Here is a 14,838-nt window from a genome sequence, read left to right on the forward strand (position 1 = left end):
CTGAGCAGCACAACACAGCACAAGACTCGCCACCCCACTTTCCTGCCCCCACACAGACACTGAGGACACGTCCTCTCAATACACTCTCCGAGACTGGAGTGAAAATGGCCGCGACGCGCAGCTCCTTATATGGAATCCAAATCCTGCGAGAATCCAACAGCAGGATGATGACATTTTGCCTCGTTCTGGTTTCTGAGTCAGGCGGGAAAACCCGAGCCTGACTCGGATCCAGACTCGGGTAGGGAGGTTCGGTATGGTTCGAATCTCAGGGATCCGAACCCGCTCATCTCTAGTTTTCATAGAAAGATTCCGTACCTGAAAATTAGTACTCCCAAATGTACATTTACCATTCTATGCCTCATTTACCATTCACCCCCACCTTTCATTGGAACAGACTTGACTTCTAGGTATTAAAAGCCACATGTGTATCATTCTGAGCAATTTAGATGATCATTTCATTTTTAAGCTTAAAGCCATAAATACAGTAAGTATACCACTCTTTCCATAAGTCCCGTTTCACCAGCTGTATACGGGATCCTAAGTATGGCTGTTTTCATACCTGAGACAAATACCTTGCCATTTAATATGTTCAACATCATTTAGTATAATTATGAAAAAAAATACAATCAATTTTAATATTATTGAGGAAAATTCTTTTGTCATATGTGATACAGTTAGGGTTAGGTTTATTCATTTTCACCCTGGGGTTATGCTTGCATTGGGGTTTTGCTTGGTAGGGTTAGGTTGGAGCTAAGTACTGTAAATAGTAACAATTTTCCATATGAATAGCATTAGCACCCTTTATAGACATAAGGGTGGTGATTAAGAGATGAGAGCAAAACAAAAGGGCAGAACTTTGCACTTGGACAAATCATGTTGCAGTGCATATTTTCTGTTTTTCAAGCAGGGTAAATACTGGCTGCTTATTCATGAGACCCACAAATACTGGACAGCTTTCTTTTACACTGACTTTTAGATTTCAGCAAAGACACGCCCCTCCCAGATCTAAATTCCTCTATTCATTTAAACTCCGCCCCACCTGCAATGCAACATGATTTTGCCAAGGTGAAAATTAGCCCAAATGATTTTTCTCATTTTTCTCTTAAATCTGAATTAGTCTCAAGAGGCTATGGGTGCAACAAAAAAAATGATCTCTTGGAAGCATTCCTCCTAGTGGCATGTACCCATGCTACCTATATATATTTAATACCATATTAATTGTGTAATAAATGGGCAAATGAAGTATCTGTACTGTATTGGCCCTACCAGAAAACACTTATTCCCAGATTTCACACTGTATAAATCTATTATTTGCACAATTGAAAATCGATCAAAATCGATGTACTTCCAGGACCAAAACACACATTTATTTATATTAAAAAATATATATTTAAAAAATTGCCTGTTTGCAAATGTGTTTCAGCTATTGAAACCCAACATCGATTGAGATTATTAAATTGATTAAAATCAACCTTTAGTAAATTTCCCCCAAAGTGTTAAGAGAGAATTGCATTATTTATTTTAAATATTCTTTGCTTGTCTGTTTATAGCTGTTCTCTTAAAAAACAATTTGATAGATGCTTTATATACAATTGGTTATTTTCCTTTTTGTTTTGCAAAGGATAATAGAATATCAGCAATAGGTTTCTGTTATGTGGTTGGCTTCTTTTTACTTGGCACCTAATGCGGCACAGCATCCTCTGTGATAGAACAGATATTAATTAATTAATTAATTACAACAGATGTACTGTATATCGGATAAAGAAAAACAAAAACCCAGCATAGATGGAACTAAAGTATACTATAGACTAATAATGTCTGTACTGTAGTACATAGAACTGTGCATCACTAAATTTACTAAATTCGATGTTTTATAACTACCTTCTGCCCTCTAGTGGTAAAAGAGAGATATAGTAATTAAACTGTAAAGGAGAATAATGCCTATTTTTCAAATAGTAACTGTTCCTTTATTTTTATTTATACAATATTGTTATGCATGTAAATAAATTGGTGCATTTACTTTACCGAACATGAACAGATTTAATAAATATTACAGAGCAGGTGGTTTGGATAGGGATCAAATCTTTTTGGCACATCTGCAGTATTTCATTTTGATACCGTAGTAATTTTATTGTAAAGAGCATATTAAGGAATAGGGTTTACACTTTTGTATTCAAACAAATATATCATGATTTATTTTTAAATGTATCAGCCTTTCATTTGTTGGTTATTCAATACAGCCTTATTATCTTAATTTTGTTAACATTTATACCAGTCATTAATAAAACATTCTGGAACTGGAAATGGGATTCATTTAAATTAAGGGCCTAATTCAGAAGTGCCCACAGCTGAGTCTGTCAGAGGTCGCCTGTCTGTGACTTTATACAAATGCTACTACAAAGTTTTCCCTTGTATCCAGTCCTTGCGTCCATGGTGGTAATTCAGATCTGATCGCTAGGCAGCAATTTTTGCGGCCCTGAGATCGGATAGTCGCTGCCTACAGGGGGGAGGGTATTATTGCTGTGCAAGTGTGCGACTGATGTGTAGCAGAGCTCCACAAACTGATTTTGTGCAGTCTCTGCGCAGCCCAGGACTTACTCAGCCGCTGCGATCACTTCAGCCTGTCCGGGACCAGAATTGACGTCAGACACCCTCCCTTCAAATGCTAGTAAGTAAGTGAAGTAATACTGATTAGACACCACTATTGGTTGAACCTTGCACTAGCCCTATGGCATGTGCAGTTTCTCCATTTGTTTACATGCTTCTATGTCTGAGGCTGTGGGTGGGATGTAATGGAGTCCGAGTTCGGCGGCTTTGCGGGATGCCGGCCAAACTCAGAATTTTTTTTAAAGGGACAATTATGTACAGTTTCTCCATTTGTTTACATGCTTCTATGTCTGAGGCTGTGGGCGGGATGTAATGGAGTCCGAGTTCGGCGGCTTTACGGGATGCCGGCCAAACTCAGAAATTTTTTTAAAGGGACAATTATGTACAAGGCATGGTTTAGATATGTACATGATTGCACCTTTAAAAAAATATCCGAGTTCGTCTGGCATCCCGCACGGCATCTTGCTCTGTGTGTCTGTGTATGACAGTATGCAACCACTTTCACTGGAACACCCCAACACTCCCATTACATGCCCATTAAACGGACCAGTTTTGCGTTCATTACTATATACCTGCCAGTTACTGCCGAGGAGGGCCCTGAAGATTTCCACAACATTACTTATACTGTGAGTCTCGATTGCAATAAAGCCTTTGTGTGTATATTCTATGTACCGCATGCGCAGAAGGAGTTTTTAGGGGTTTTCTCTTATGCGCAGTTGCAAAAAGCGCTCAACTACGTGAACATCGGCATTGCGTGCAGTTTTGAATCAGTCCCAATGTGACATTTATGATATACAGGATCTCTAAATGATAAGGTATTATTTGTATACCTTGACTTAATGCTCGCCCTAAGGGGTAGGGTTATTTTCTTCTGCTGAGCTCTCAGGTGTGAGCTGCCGTGGAATGCAGAAGTGGCAAAGTAGGAAAGTCGGCAGTTTTTCTATCCAGGGAGGGTTTCTATATGCTCTATTCACACTTTTCACTTTGGCTCGTCACGGGTAGTGCCAGGCCCACTTATATGACACCGGGTATACCCTGTGTAATGACTAGGATGCTTTGTGCATCGGCACCCGCAGAATATCATTGGACTTTGTGACATATTACTTTTGCAAATTACCCCTTTTATCAAGTCTAAACTAGAGATGAGCGCCGGAAATTTTTCGGGTTTTGTGTTTTGGTTTTGGGTTCGGTTCCGCGGCCGTGTTTTGGGTTCGACCGCGTTTTGGCAAAACCTCACCGAATTTTTTTTGTCGGATTCGGGTGTGTTTTGGATTCGGGTGTTTTTTTCAAAAAACCCTAAAAAACAGCTTAAATCATAGAATTTGGGGGTAATTTTGATCCCAAAGTATTATTAACCTCAAAAAACATAATTTACACTCATTTTCAGCCTATTCTGAACACATCACACCTCACAATATTATTTTTAGTCCTAAAATTTGCACCGAGGTCGCTGTGTGAGTAAGATAAGCGACCCTAGTGGCCGACACAAACACCGGGCCCATCTAGGAGTGGCACTGCAGTGTCACGCAGGATGTCCCTTCCAAAAAACCCTCCCCAAACAGCACATGACGCAAAGAAAAAAAGAGGCGCAATGAGGTAGCTGTGTGAGTAAGATTAGCGACCCTAGTGGCCGACACAAACACCGGGCCCATCTAGGAGTGGCACTGCAGTGTCACGCAGGATGTCCCTTCCAAAAAAACCTCCCCAATCAGCACATGATGCAAAGAAAAAGAAAAGAAAAAAGAGGTGCAAGATGGAATTATCCTTGGGCCCTCCCACCCACCCTTATGTTGTATAAACAAAACAGGACATGCACACTTTAACCAACCCATCATTTCAGTGACAGGGTCTGCCACACGACTGTGACTGATATGACGGGTTGGTTTGGACCCCCCCAAAAAAGAAGCAATTAATCTCTCCTTGCACAAACTGGCTCTACAGAGGCAAGATGTCCACCTCATCTTCACCCTCCGATATATCACCGTGTACATCCCCCTCCTCACAGATTATCAATTCGTCCCCACTGGAATCCACCATCTCAGCTCCCTGTGTACTTTGTGGAGGCAATTGCTGCTGGTCAATGTCTCCGCGGAGGAATTGATTATAATTCATTTTAATGAACATCATCTTCTCCACATTTTCTGGATGTAACCTCGTACGCCGATTGCTGACAAGGTGAGCGGCGGCACTAAACACTCTTTCGGAGTACACACTTGTGGGAGGGCAACTTAGGTAGAATAAAGCCAGTTTGTGCAAGGGCCTCCAAATTGCCTCTTTTTCCTGCCAGTATAAGTACGGACTGTGTGACGTGCCTACTTGGATGCGGTCACTCATATAATCCTCCACCATTCTATCAATGTTGAGAGAATCATATGCAGTGACAGTAGACGACATGTCCGTAATCGTTGTCAGGTCCTTCAGTCCGGACCAGATGTCAGCATCAGCAGTCGCTCCAGACTGCCCTGCATCACCGCCAGCGGGTGGGCTCGGAATTCTGAGCCTTTTCCTCGCACCCCCAGTTGCGGGAGAATGTGAAGGAGGAGATGTTGACAGGTCGCGTTCCGCTTGACTTGACAATTTTGTCACCAGCAGGTCTTTCAACCCCAGCAGACCTGTGTCTGCCGGAAAGAGAGATCCAAGGTAGGCTTTAAATCTAGGATCGAGCACGGTGGCCAAAATGTAGTGCTCTGATTTCAACAGATTGACCACCCGTGAATCCTTGTTAAGCGAATTAAGGGCTGCATCCACAAGTCCCACATGCCTAGCGGAATCGCTCCGTGTTAGCTCCTTCTTCAATGCCTCCAGCTTCTTCTGCAAAAGCCTGATGAGGGGAATGACCTGACTCAGGCTGGCAGTGTCTGAACTGACTTCACGTGTGGCAAGTTCAAAGGGCATCAGAACCTTGCACAACGTTGAAATCATTCTCCACTGCACTTGAGACAGGTGCATTCCATCTCCTATATCGTGCTCAATTGTATAGGCTTGAATGGCCTTTTGCTGCTCCTCCAACCTCTGAAGCATATAGAGGGTTGAATTCCACCTCGTTACCACTTCTTGCTTCAGATGATGGCAGGGCAGGTTCAGTAGTTTTTGGTGGTGCTCCAGTCTTCTGTACGTGGTGCCTGTACGCCGAAAGTGTCCCGCAATTTTTCTGGCCACCGACAGCATCTCTTGCACGCCCCTGTCGTTTTTTAAAAAATTCTGCACCACCAAATTCAAGGTATGTGCAAAACATGGGACGTGCTGGAATTTGCCCATATTTAATGCACACACAATATTGCTGGCGTTGTCCGATGCCACAAATCCACAGGAGAGTCCAATTGGGGTAAGCCATTCCGCGATGATCTTCCTCAGTTGCCGTAAGAGGTTTTCAGCTGTGTGCATATTCTGGAAAGCGGTGATACAAAGCGTAGCCTGCCTAGGAAAGAGTTGGCGTTTGCGAGATGCTGCTACTGGTGCCGCCGCTGCTGTTCTTGCGGCGGGAGTCCATACATCTACCCAGTGGGCTGTCACAGTCATATAGTCCTGACCCTGCCCTGCTCCACTTGTCCACATGTCCGTGGTTAAGTGGACATTGGGTACAACTGCATTTTTTAGGACACTGGTGAGTCTTTTTCTGACGTCCGTGTACATTCTCGGTATCGCCTGCCTAGAGAAGTGGAACCTAGATGGTATTTGGTAACGGGGGCACACTGCCTCAATAAATTGTCTAGTTCCCTGTGAACTAACGGCGGATACCGGACGCACGTCTAACACCAACATAGTTGTCAAGGACTCAGTTATCCGCTTTGCAGTAGGATGACTGCTGTGATATTTCATCTTCCTCGCAAAGGACTGTTGAACAGTCAATTGCTTACTGGAAGTAGTACAAGTGGGCTTACGACTTCCCCTCTGGGATGACCATCGACTCCCAGCGGCAACAACAGCAGCGCCAGCAGCAGTAGGCGTTACACGCAAGGATGCATCGGAGGAATCCCAGGCAGGAGAGGACTCGTCAGACTTGCCAGTGACATGGCCTGCAGGACTATTGGCATTCCTGGGGAAGGAGGAAATTGACACTGAGGGAGTTGGTGGGGTGGTTTGCGTGAGCTTGGTTACAAGAGGAAGGGATTTACTGGTCAGTGGACTGCTTCCGCTGTCACCCAAAGTTTTTGAACTTGTCACTGACTTATTATGAATGCGCTGCAGGTGACGTATAAGGGAGGATGTTCCGAGGTGGTTAACGTCCTTACCCCTACTTATTACAGCTTGACAAAGGGAACACACGGCTTGACACCTGTTGTCCGCATTTCTGGTGAAATACCTCCACACCGAAGAGCTGATTTTTTTGGTATTTTCACCTGGCATGTCAACGGCCATATTCCTCCCACGGACAACAGGTGTCTCCCCGGGTGCCTGACTTAAACAAACCACCTCACCATCAGAATCCTCCTGGTCAATTTCCTCCCCAGCGCCAGCAACACCCATATCCTCCTCATCCTGGTGTACTTCAACACTGACATCTTCAATCTGACTATCAGGAACTGGACTGCGGGTGCTCCTTCCAGCACTTGCAGGGGGCATGCAAATAGTGGAAGGCGCATGCTCTTCACGTCCAGTGTTGGGAAGGTCAGGCATCGCAAACGACACAATTGGACTCTCCTTGTGGATTTGGGATTTCAAAGAACGCACAGTTCTTTGCGGTGCTTTTGCCAGCTTGAGTCTTTTCAGTTTTGTAGCGAGAGGCTGAGTGCTTCCATCCTCATGTGAAGCTGAACCACTAGCCATGAACATAGGCCAGGGCCTCAGCCGTTCCTTGCCACTCCGTGTGGTAAATGGCATATTGGCAAGTTTACGCTTCTCCTCCGACAATTTTATTTTAGGTTTTGGAGTCCTTTTTTTTCTGATATTTGGTGTTTTGGATTTGACATGCTCTGTACTATGACATTGGGCATCGGCCTTGGCAGACGACGTTGCTGGCATTTCATCGTCTCGGCCATGACTAGTGGCAGCAGCTTCAGCACGAGGTGGAAGTGGATCTTGATCTTTCCCTAATTTTGGAACCTCAACTTTTTTGTTCTCCATATTTTATAGGCAGAACTAAAAGGCACCTCAGGTAAACAATGGAGATGGATGGATTGGATACTAGTATACAATTATGGACGGACTGCCACGGTTAGGTGGTATAAAAAAACCACGGTTAGGTGGTATATATTATAATAATAATACAATTATGGATGGACGGACTGCCTGCCGACTGCCGACACAGAGGTAGCCACAGCCGTGAACTACCGCACTGTACACTGGTTGATAAAGAGATAGTAGTATACTCGTAACAACTAGTATGACACTATGACGACGGTATAAAGAATGAAAAAAAAACCACGGTTAGGTGGTATATATTATAATAATAATACAATTATGGATGGACGGACTGCCTGCCGACTGCCGACACAGAGGTAGCCACAGCCGTGAACTACCGCACTGTACACTGGTTGATAAAGAGATAGTAGTATACTCGTAACAACTAGTATGACACTATGACGACGGTATAAAGAATGAAAAAAAAACCACGGTTAGGTGGTATATATTATAATAATAATACAATTATGGATGGACGGACTGCCTGCCGACTGCCGACACAGAGGTAGCCACAGCCGTGAACTACCGCACTGTACACTGGTTGATAAAGAGATAGTAGTATACTCGTAACAACTAGTATGACACTATGACGACGGTGTAAAGAATGAAAAAAAAACCACGGTTAGGTGGTATATATTATAATAATAATACAATTATGGATGGACGGACTGCCTGCCGACTGCCGACACAGAGGTAGCCACAGCCGTGAACTACCGCACTGTACACTGGTTGATAAAGAGATAGTAGTATACTCGTAACAACTAGTATGACACTATGACGACGGTATAAAGAAAGAAAAAAAAATACCACAGTTAGGTGGTATATATTATAATAATAATACAATTATGGATGGACGGACTGCCTGCCGACTGCCGACACAGAGGTAGCCACAGCCGTGAACTACCGCACTGTACACTGGTTGATAAAGAGATAGTAGTATACTCGTAACAACTAGTATGACACTATGACGACGGTATAAAGAATGAAAAAAAAACCACGGTTAGGTGGTATATATTATAATAATAATACAATTATGGATGGACGGACTGCCTGCCGACTGCCGACACAGAGGTAGCCACAGCCGTGAACTACCGCACTGTACACTGGTTGATAAAGAGATAGTAGTATACTCGTAACAACTAGTATGACACTATGACGACGGTATAAAGAATGAAAAAAAAACCACGGTTAGGTGGTATATATTATAATAATAATACAATTATGGATGGACGGACTGCCTGCCGACTGCCGACACAGAGGTAGCCACAGCCGTGAACTACCGCACTGTACACTGGTTGATAAAGAGATAGTAGTATACTCGTAACAACTAGTATGACACTATGACGACGGTGTAAAGAATGAAAAAAAAACCACGGTTAGGTGGTATATATTATAATAATAATACAATTATGGATGGACGGACTGCCTGCCGACTGCCGACACAGAGGTAGCCACAGCCGTGAACTACCGCACTGTACACTGGTTGATAAAGAGATAGTAGTATACTCGTAACAACTAGTATGACACTATGACGACGGTATAAAGAAAGAAAAAAAAATACCACAGTTAGGTGGTATATATTATAATAATAATACAATTATGGATGGACGGACTGCCTGCCGACTGCCGACACAGAGGTAGCCACAGCCGTGAACTACCGCACTGTACACTGGTTGATAAAGAGATAGTAGTATACTCGTAACAACTAGTATGACACTATGACGACGGTATAAAGAATGAAAAAAAAACCACGGTTAGGTGGTATATATTATAATAATAATACAATTATGGATGGACGGACTGCCTGCCGACTGCCGACACAGAGGTAGCCACAGCCGTGAACTACCGCACTGTACACTGGTTGATAAAGAGATAGTAGTATACTCGTAACAACTAGTATGACACTATGACGACGGTATAAAGAATGAAAAAAAAACCACGGTTAGGTGGTATATATTATAATAATAATACAATTATGGATGGACGGACTGCCTGCCGACTGCCGACACAGAGGTAGCCACAGCCGTGAACTACCGCACTGTACACTGGTTGATAAAGAGATAGTAGTATACTCGTAACAACTAGTATGACACTATGACGACGGTATAAAGAATGAAAAAAAAACCACGGTTAGGTGGTATATATTATAATAATAATACAATTATGGATGGACGGACTGCCTGCCGTCTGCCGACACAGAGGTAGCCACAGCCGTGAACTACCGCACTGTACACTGGTTGATAAATAGATAGTAGTATACTCGTAACAACTAGTATGACACTATGACGGTATAAAGAATGAAAAAAAAACCACGGTTAGGTGGTATATATTATAATAATAATACAATTATGGATGGACGGACTGCCTGCCGACTGCCGACACAGAGGTAGCCACAGCCGTGAACTACCGCACTGTACACTGGTTGATAAAGAGATAGTAGTATACTCGTAACAACTAGTATGACACTATGACGACGGTATAAAGAAAGAAAAAAAAATACCACGGTTAGGTGGTATATATTGTAATACAATTATGGATGGACGGACTGCCTGCCGAGTTCCGACTGCCGACACAGAGGTAGCCACAGCCGTGAACTACCGCACTGTACTGTGTCTGCTGCTAATATAGACTGGTTGATAAAGAGATAGTATACAATACATACAACAATATACTACTATACTGGTGGTCAGGCACTGGTCACCACTAGTCACACTGGCAGTGGCACTCCTGCAGCAAAAGTGTGCACTGTTTAATTTTAAATTAATATAATATTATGTACTCCTGGGGGCTCCTGCTATAACAACCTGCAGTGCTCCCCAGTCTCCCCCACAATTATTATAAGCTTTGCCTTTTATACATTGATGTGCAGCACACTAGGCTGAGCTGAGTGCACACAGACTGAGTCACACTGTGTGACTGGCTGCTGCTGTGTATCGTTTTTTTTCAGGCAGAGAACGGATATAGCAGAGAACGGATATATTATATTAAAATAAATAAAAGTTAACTAACAACAACTGCACTGGTCACTGTGGTAAACTCTGTCTGACTCTGCACAATCTCTCTCTCTCTTCTAATCTAATTTCTAATGGAGAGGACGCCAGCCACGTCCTCTCCCTATCAATCTCAATGCACGTGTGAAAATGGCGGCGACGCGCGGCTCCTTATATAGAATCCGAGTCTCGCGAGAATCCGACAGCGTCATGATGACGTTCGGGCGCGCTCGGGTTAACCGAGCAAGGCGGGAGGATCCGAGTCTGCTCGGACCCGTGAAAAAAACATGAAGTTCGTGCGGGTTCGGTTTCAGAGAAACCGAACCCGCTCATCTCTAGTCTAAACACCAGGAAAGTGTATGCACAGGTATCTTACAGAATCCCTAAACATTATGATGACAAATTGGTCAATTATATTTTCTGTGCATGATAATATCTGCCCATACGATTTACATTTAAGAATAAATAAGTTGAAACACAAATGTTTGAAGCATGTTGCAATCATCCCTGGTACAATACATGGAAAATACGTATTAATTTTATGAGATTGACCTGTAGACTACCTTCCATTTCAATATGTCGTACCGTATGTATGTAATATAATGTCAACTGTGTCTGCTTATTGCGCAGAGCCCTGATTAATATGCCTTTGTATGCATTATGTCAGTAATCAGGGCCGGTTCAAGGGCGCTCTGCGCCCCGGGCAGGAAAAGGGGCGTGTCCTAATACAGGGGGCGTGGTCAGTCACGCCCCCTGTACATTGCTAGCGCCGCTTGAATGCTGAGCGGTGCGCGATGACGTCATCGCACACCGCACAGCAAAAGGTCCTCTCCACGAAGGGAAACTAGACGCTATGGTCTAGTTCCCTTCATGGAGAGGACCTTTGCTGTGCGGTGCGCGATGACGTCATCGCGCACCGCTCAGCAAAGTTACTCTCCACGAAGGGAAACTAGACGCATAGCGTCTAGTTCCCTTCACAGGAGGCGGACGGGGACGGCAGCGGGCAGCGGAGGCGGACGGGGGACACAGCGGGCAGCAGTGGCGGATCTTGCCACGGTGCGGCGCCCTCCGGATGGCGCCAGCGCCCTCCGGAAGGCGGCGCCCCGGGAAAAAGTCCTGCTTGCCCGTGGCAAGATCCGCTACTGTCAGTAATATCTCCATACTATGTATGCTGTATATGGCATTTGAATTTCAGGAATAAAAACCAATGCATTCAATATAATATAATAATTGCTGTAGCTGATAAACCTACCTGCACAGTTATTTTCTGGTTTCCAGTGAACTTTCACACCTTCTCTTAAACATGCTCTGGCGTAAGCAATTAATGATTCACAGTAGCAATTTTTATGAACTGGGCATTCACACATGTCTGTCACACACGACCTAAAGGAGACAAGAAATATAAAAATTGAGATATAAAACTACTTTGTTCAATGTAAAGACATTTTACACTTACTAGATACTGAAGGCACTCAACGGACATATAAGTAACTATAGTCACACTCTAAGAAAACATTGATAGGTCAGGCTGTATGATGCTCCAGAAATGTTGTGTTTGTCTTAAAAATGTGTCAATCACAGCAATATTCCTTTGTTTTATTTTGCTTGCAAATCAGAATTGTCTTTGTTTCACAACCAATCACCCAGACCACTCAGGAGTGCACTTAGGGGGGGGGGGGGGGGGGGGGTTTCAAGTGTCTAGAGCCCCTGACAAACTTCATTGACATGACCTTTCATAGAATCTCATATGCGGATTGGTAGCGTGGAGAGGCATTCGTAGAAGAGCCTGAGAATCTGCTAACTCTTGATGGAGAGCCTGCTAAGTCTTGTCCACTAGACCAATTCATTTCAGGACAGTAGACGCATGAAAATGTATTTTCCAGTGTCCAGAGGCAGTGCTGCTGTTGCAATCATGATTGAACATGCATGCAGGGAGGGGGGGGGGGGGGGGGTGGCAGCTATTCCGCTAGACCTCCAACCATAAATCGGGACAAATCTTGATTTGAGGTTGGAAAGTATAACACTAGTATTAATTGTTAATACAGCATTTTATACATTCTGTTATGTATGACAATGTCAGTGTCAGGAAATAATTTACGTGGGTTGGGGTGCTGAACCACAAAGCAGTGGGGATGAATTACCAGGGAAATGCAAGTTGGGGAATAAGAAACAGATGAGGGAGACATATGTTGGCCTCAGACAGCCAGCAGTTTATCCTCACTGTGTATCATTTTGGGAAGTAAGGAGTCTATGGGGGTCATTCCGAGTTGATCGCTAGATAAAAATGTTCACAGCGCAGTGATTAAGTGAAAAAGCGGCATAGCCAATGTAGTTTTACACAAGATCTAGCGAGGCTTTTCATTTGCAATGTTCGCCGCAGAGTGATTGACATGAAGTGGGCATTTCTGGGAGTCAACTGACCGTTTCAGGGAGTGTTCGGAAAAACGCAGGCATGACAGGAAAAATGCAGGCGTGGCTGGGAGAACGCAGGGCATGTTTGTGACATCAAATCCGGAACAAAACAAGTGATCGCAAGCGCTGAGTAGGTCTGGAGCTACTCTGAAACTACGCCATTTTTTTTGTAGCCGCTCTGCGATCCTTTCGTTCGCACTTCTGCTAAGCTAAATACACTCCCAGTGGGAGGCGGCATAGCGTTTGCATGACTGATAAAAACTGTTAGCGAGCGATCAACTCGGAATGACCCCCTACGTACTAAGCCTTAGAAAGAAAGAAAGTGGACAGAGATAAAGTACCAGCCAATTTTTACAGGCTGTTGGGCACATTTGAGGCAGATTCAGACATCATCGGGCCAAAAGCAGGATACTGCTTTGGAGCCCCCCTTCCTTAAACAATTCATAACACAATATTTTCATTCCAGATTTATTCCCCTTTAAATAATGAAATTACATTTTATGTGATTAGCCTCCTGGGATAAATAAGGAAAAAGAAAGAATTCCTATGTGCTCTATTTCACTGAATATCGGAAGAGCTTAAAATGTGAATGAGCTATTATTCAGTCATAGATCGATAGATAGCTATTGTTCGGAGATAGATTGATAGAAAGCTATTGTTCAGAGATAGATAGATAGATAGATAGATAGATAGATAGATAGATAGATAGATAGATAGATAGATAGATGAAATAGTAAAAAAAAGGGATGGTATCAGGATTCCCGTGCTTGAGATGTCAGTGGTCAGAATACCAACAGCGGAATCGTGACGCGCAGAATCCCTACACCTGCTACGTTATTCTAACCCTCTACTCTCCTAACAGTAACCCCCCCCTCCACAGCTTAACCCTAAACTTCCCCCTTTAATGCCTAACCCACCTTCTCCGCAGCCTAAAGCTACACCCCCCCCCCCCACACACACACACACACAGCCTACCCCAACCCTCCCTGGTATACGATTAGGATGCTGACAGTCGGGATTCCGGCACCGGCATTGTCATCCATGTTGGCATCCCAGCGTCGGTCTTCTGACCAGTGTTGGGGTTTCGGCCACAATATTCCCAGTGCAGCCATCCTGAATGCCGGTATGCTGACCGGATCACAAAGAACAATCTAGGAGTTCAGAATATGGTGTTCCAGACCTTGCTGCACAATGACACAGTAGGATGAATGTGTATGTGGAATATGCAGAGGTGAGTATGGATACCAGCAATAGAAGTGCAATCTAATTGTAAAGTGTAACGGAATATGCTGCTCTATATAAGAAACTGTTAATAAATAAAATTAAAAACAAATTCATTTATGAACAGCTTGCTCACACAAGAATTGTGTATACAAGTATGCAATCAGCTCCTGTCATTTTTCAAACACATGACAGTTAGCAGCAGAACACCTGACAGGAGCTGATTGGCTGGAGCACCATTTATCATATGCAATGAGTTTTATCATTCATGACAAGTTTTATCACTGATTGATAAATGGGTGCAGTAATGGATTTACAGCAAAGCATCAAAAGGGGCTGCTTAGGGTCCAGCGGTTCTCAGGGGGCCTGCAGAAAGTGTATTTAAAGAAGGGTATTACTTGAGCTGGCGTCGCACACTGATCCATCTACCCCCCTGCACAGTGTACTGGCACTGTGTTGTGCTGGTAGAGAAGATGGAAGAAGGTGA

The 14,838-nt window shown here is 43.8% G+C and overlaps 1 protein-coding gene across 2 annotated transcripts in view; it reads right to left on the minus strand.

Annotated features, from left to right (window-relative positions):
- Nucleotides 1-14,838, minus strand: part of BMPER (BMP binding endothelial regulator) — a 432,288-nt gene that overhangs the window by 14,601 nt on the left and 402,849 nt on the right. The window contains exon 14 of one of the 2 annotated variants that reach the window (XM_063922535.1): nt 11,971-12,101. The exons of the other annotated variant lie outside the window; for it this stretch is intronic. Within the exon in view, the coding sequence (XP_063778605.1) occupies nt 11,971-12,101 (131 nt within the window). The remainder of the gene's footprint in view (nt 1-11,970; nt 12,102-14,838) is intronic. 2 annotated transcript variants of the gene reach the window in all.

This window comes from Pseudophryne corroboree, chromosome 5 (genome assembly GCF_028390025.1).
Source record: "Pseudophryne corroboree isolate aPseCor3 chromosome 5, aPseCor3.hap2, whole genome shotgun sequence".
Lineage (NCBI taxonomy): Eukaryota > Metazoa > Chordata > Amphibia > Anura > Myobatrachidae > Pseudophryne > Pseudophryne corroboree.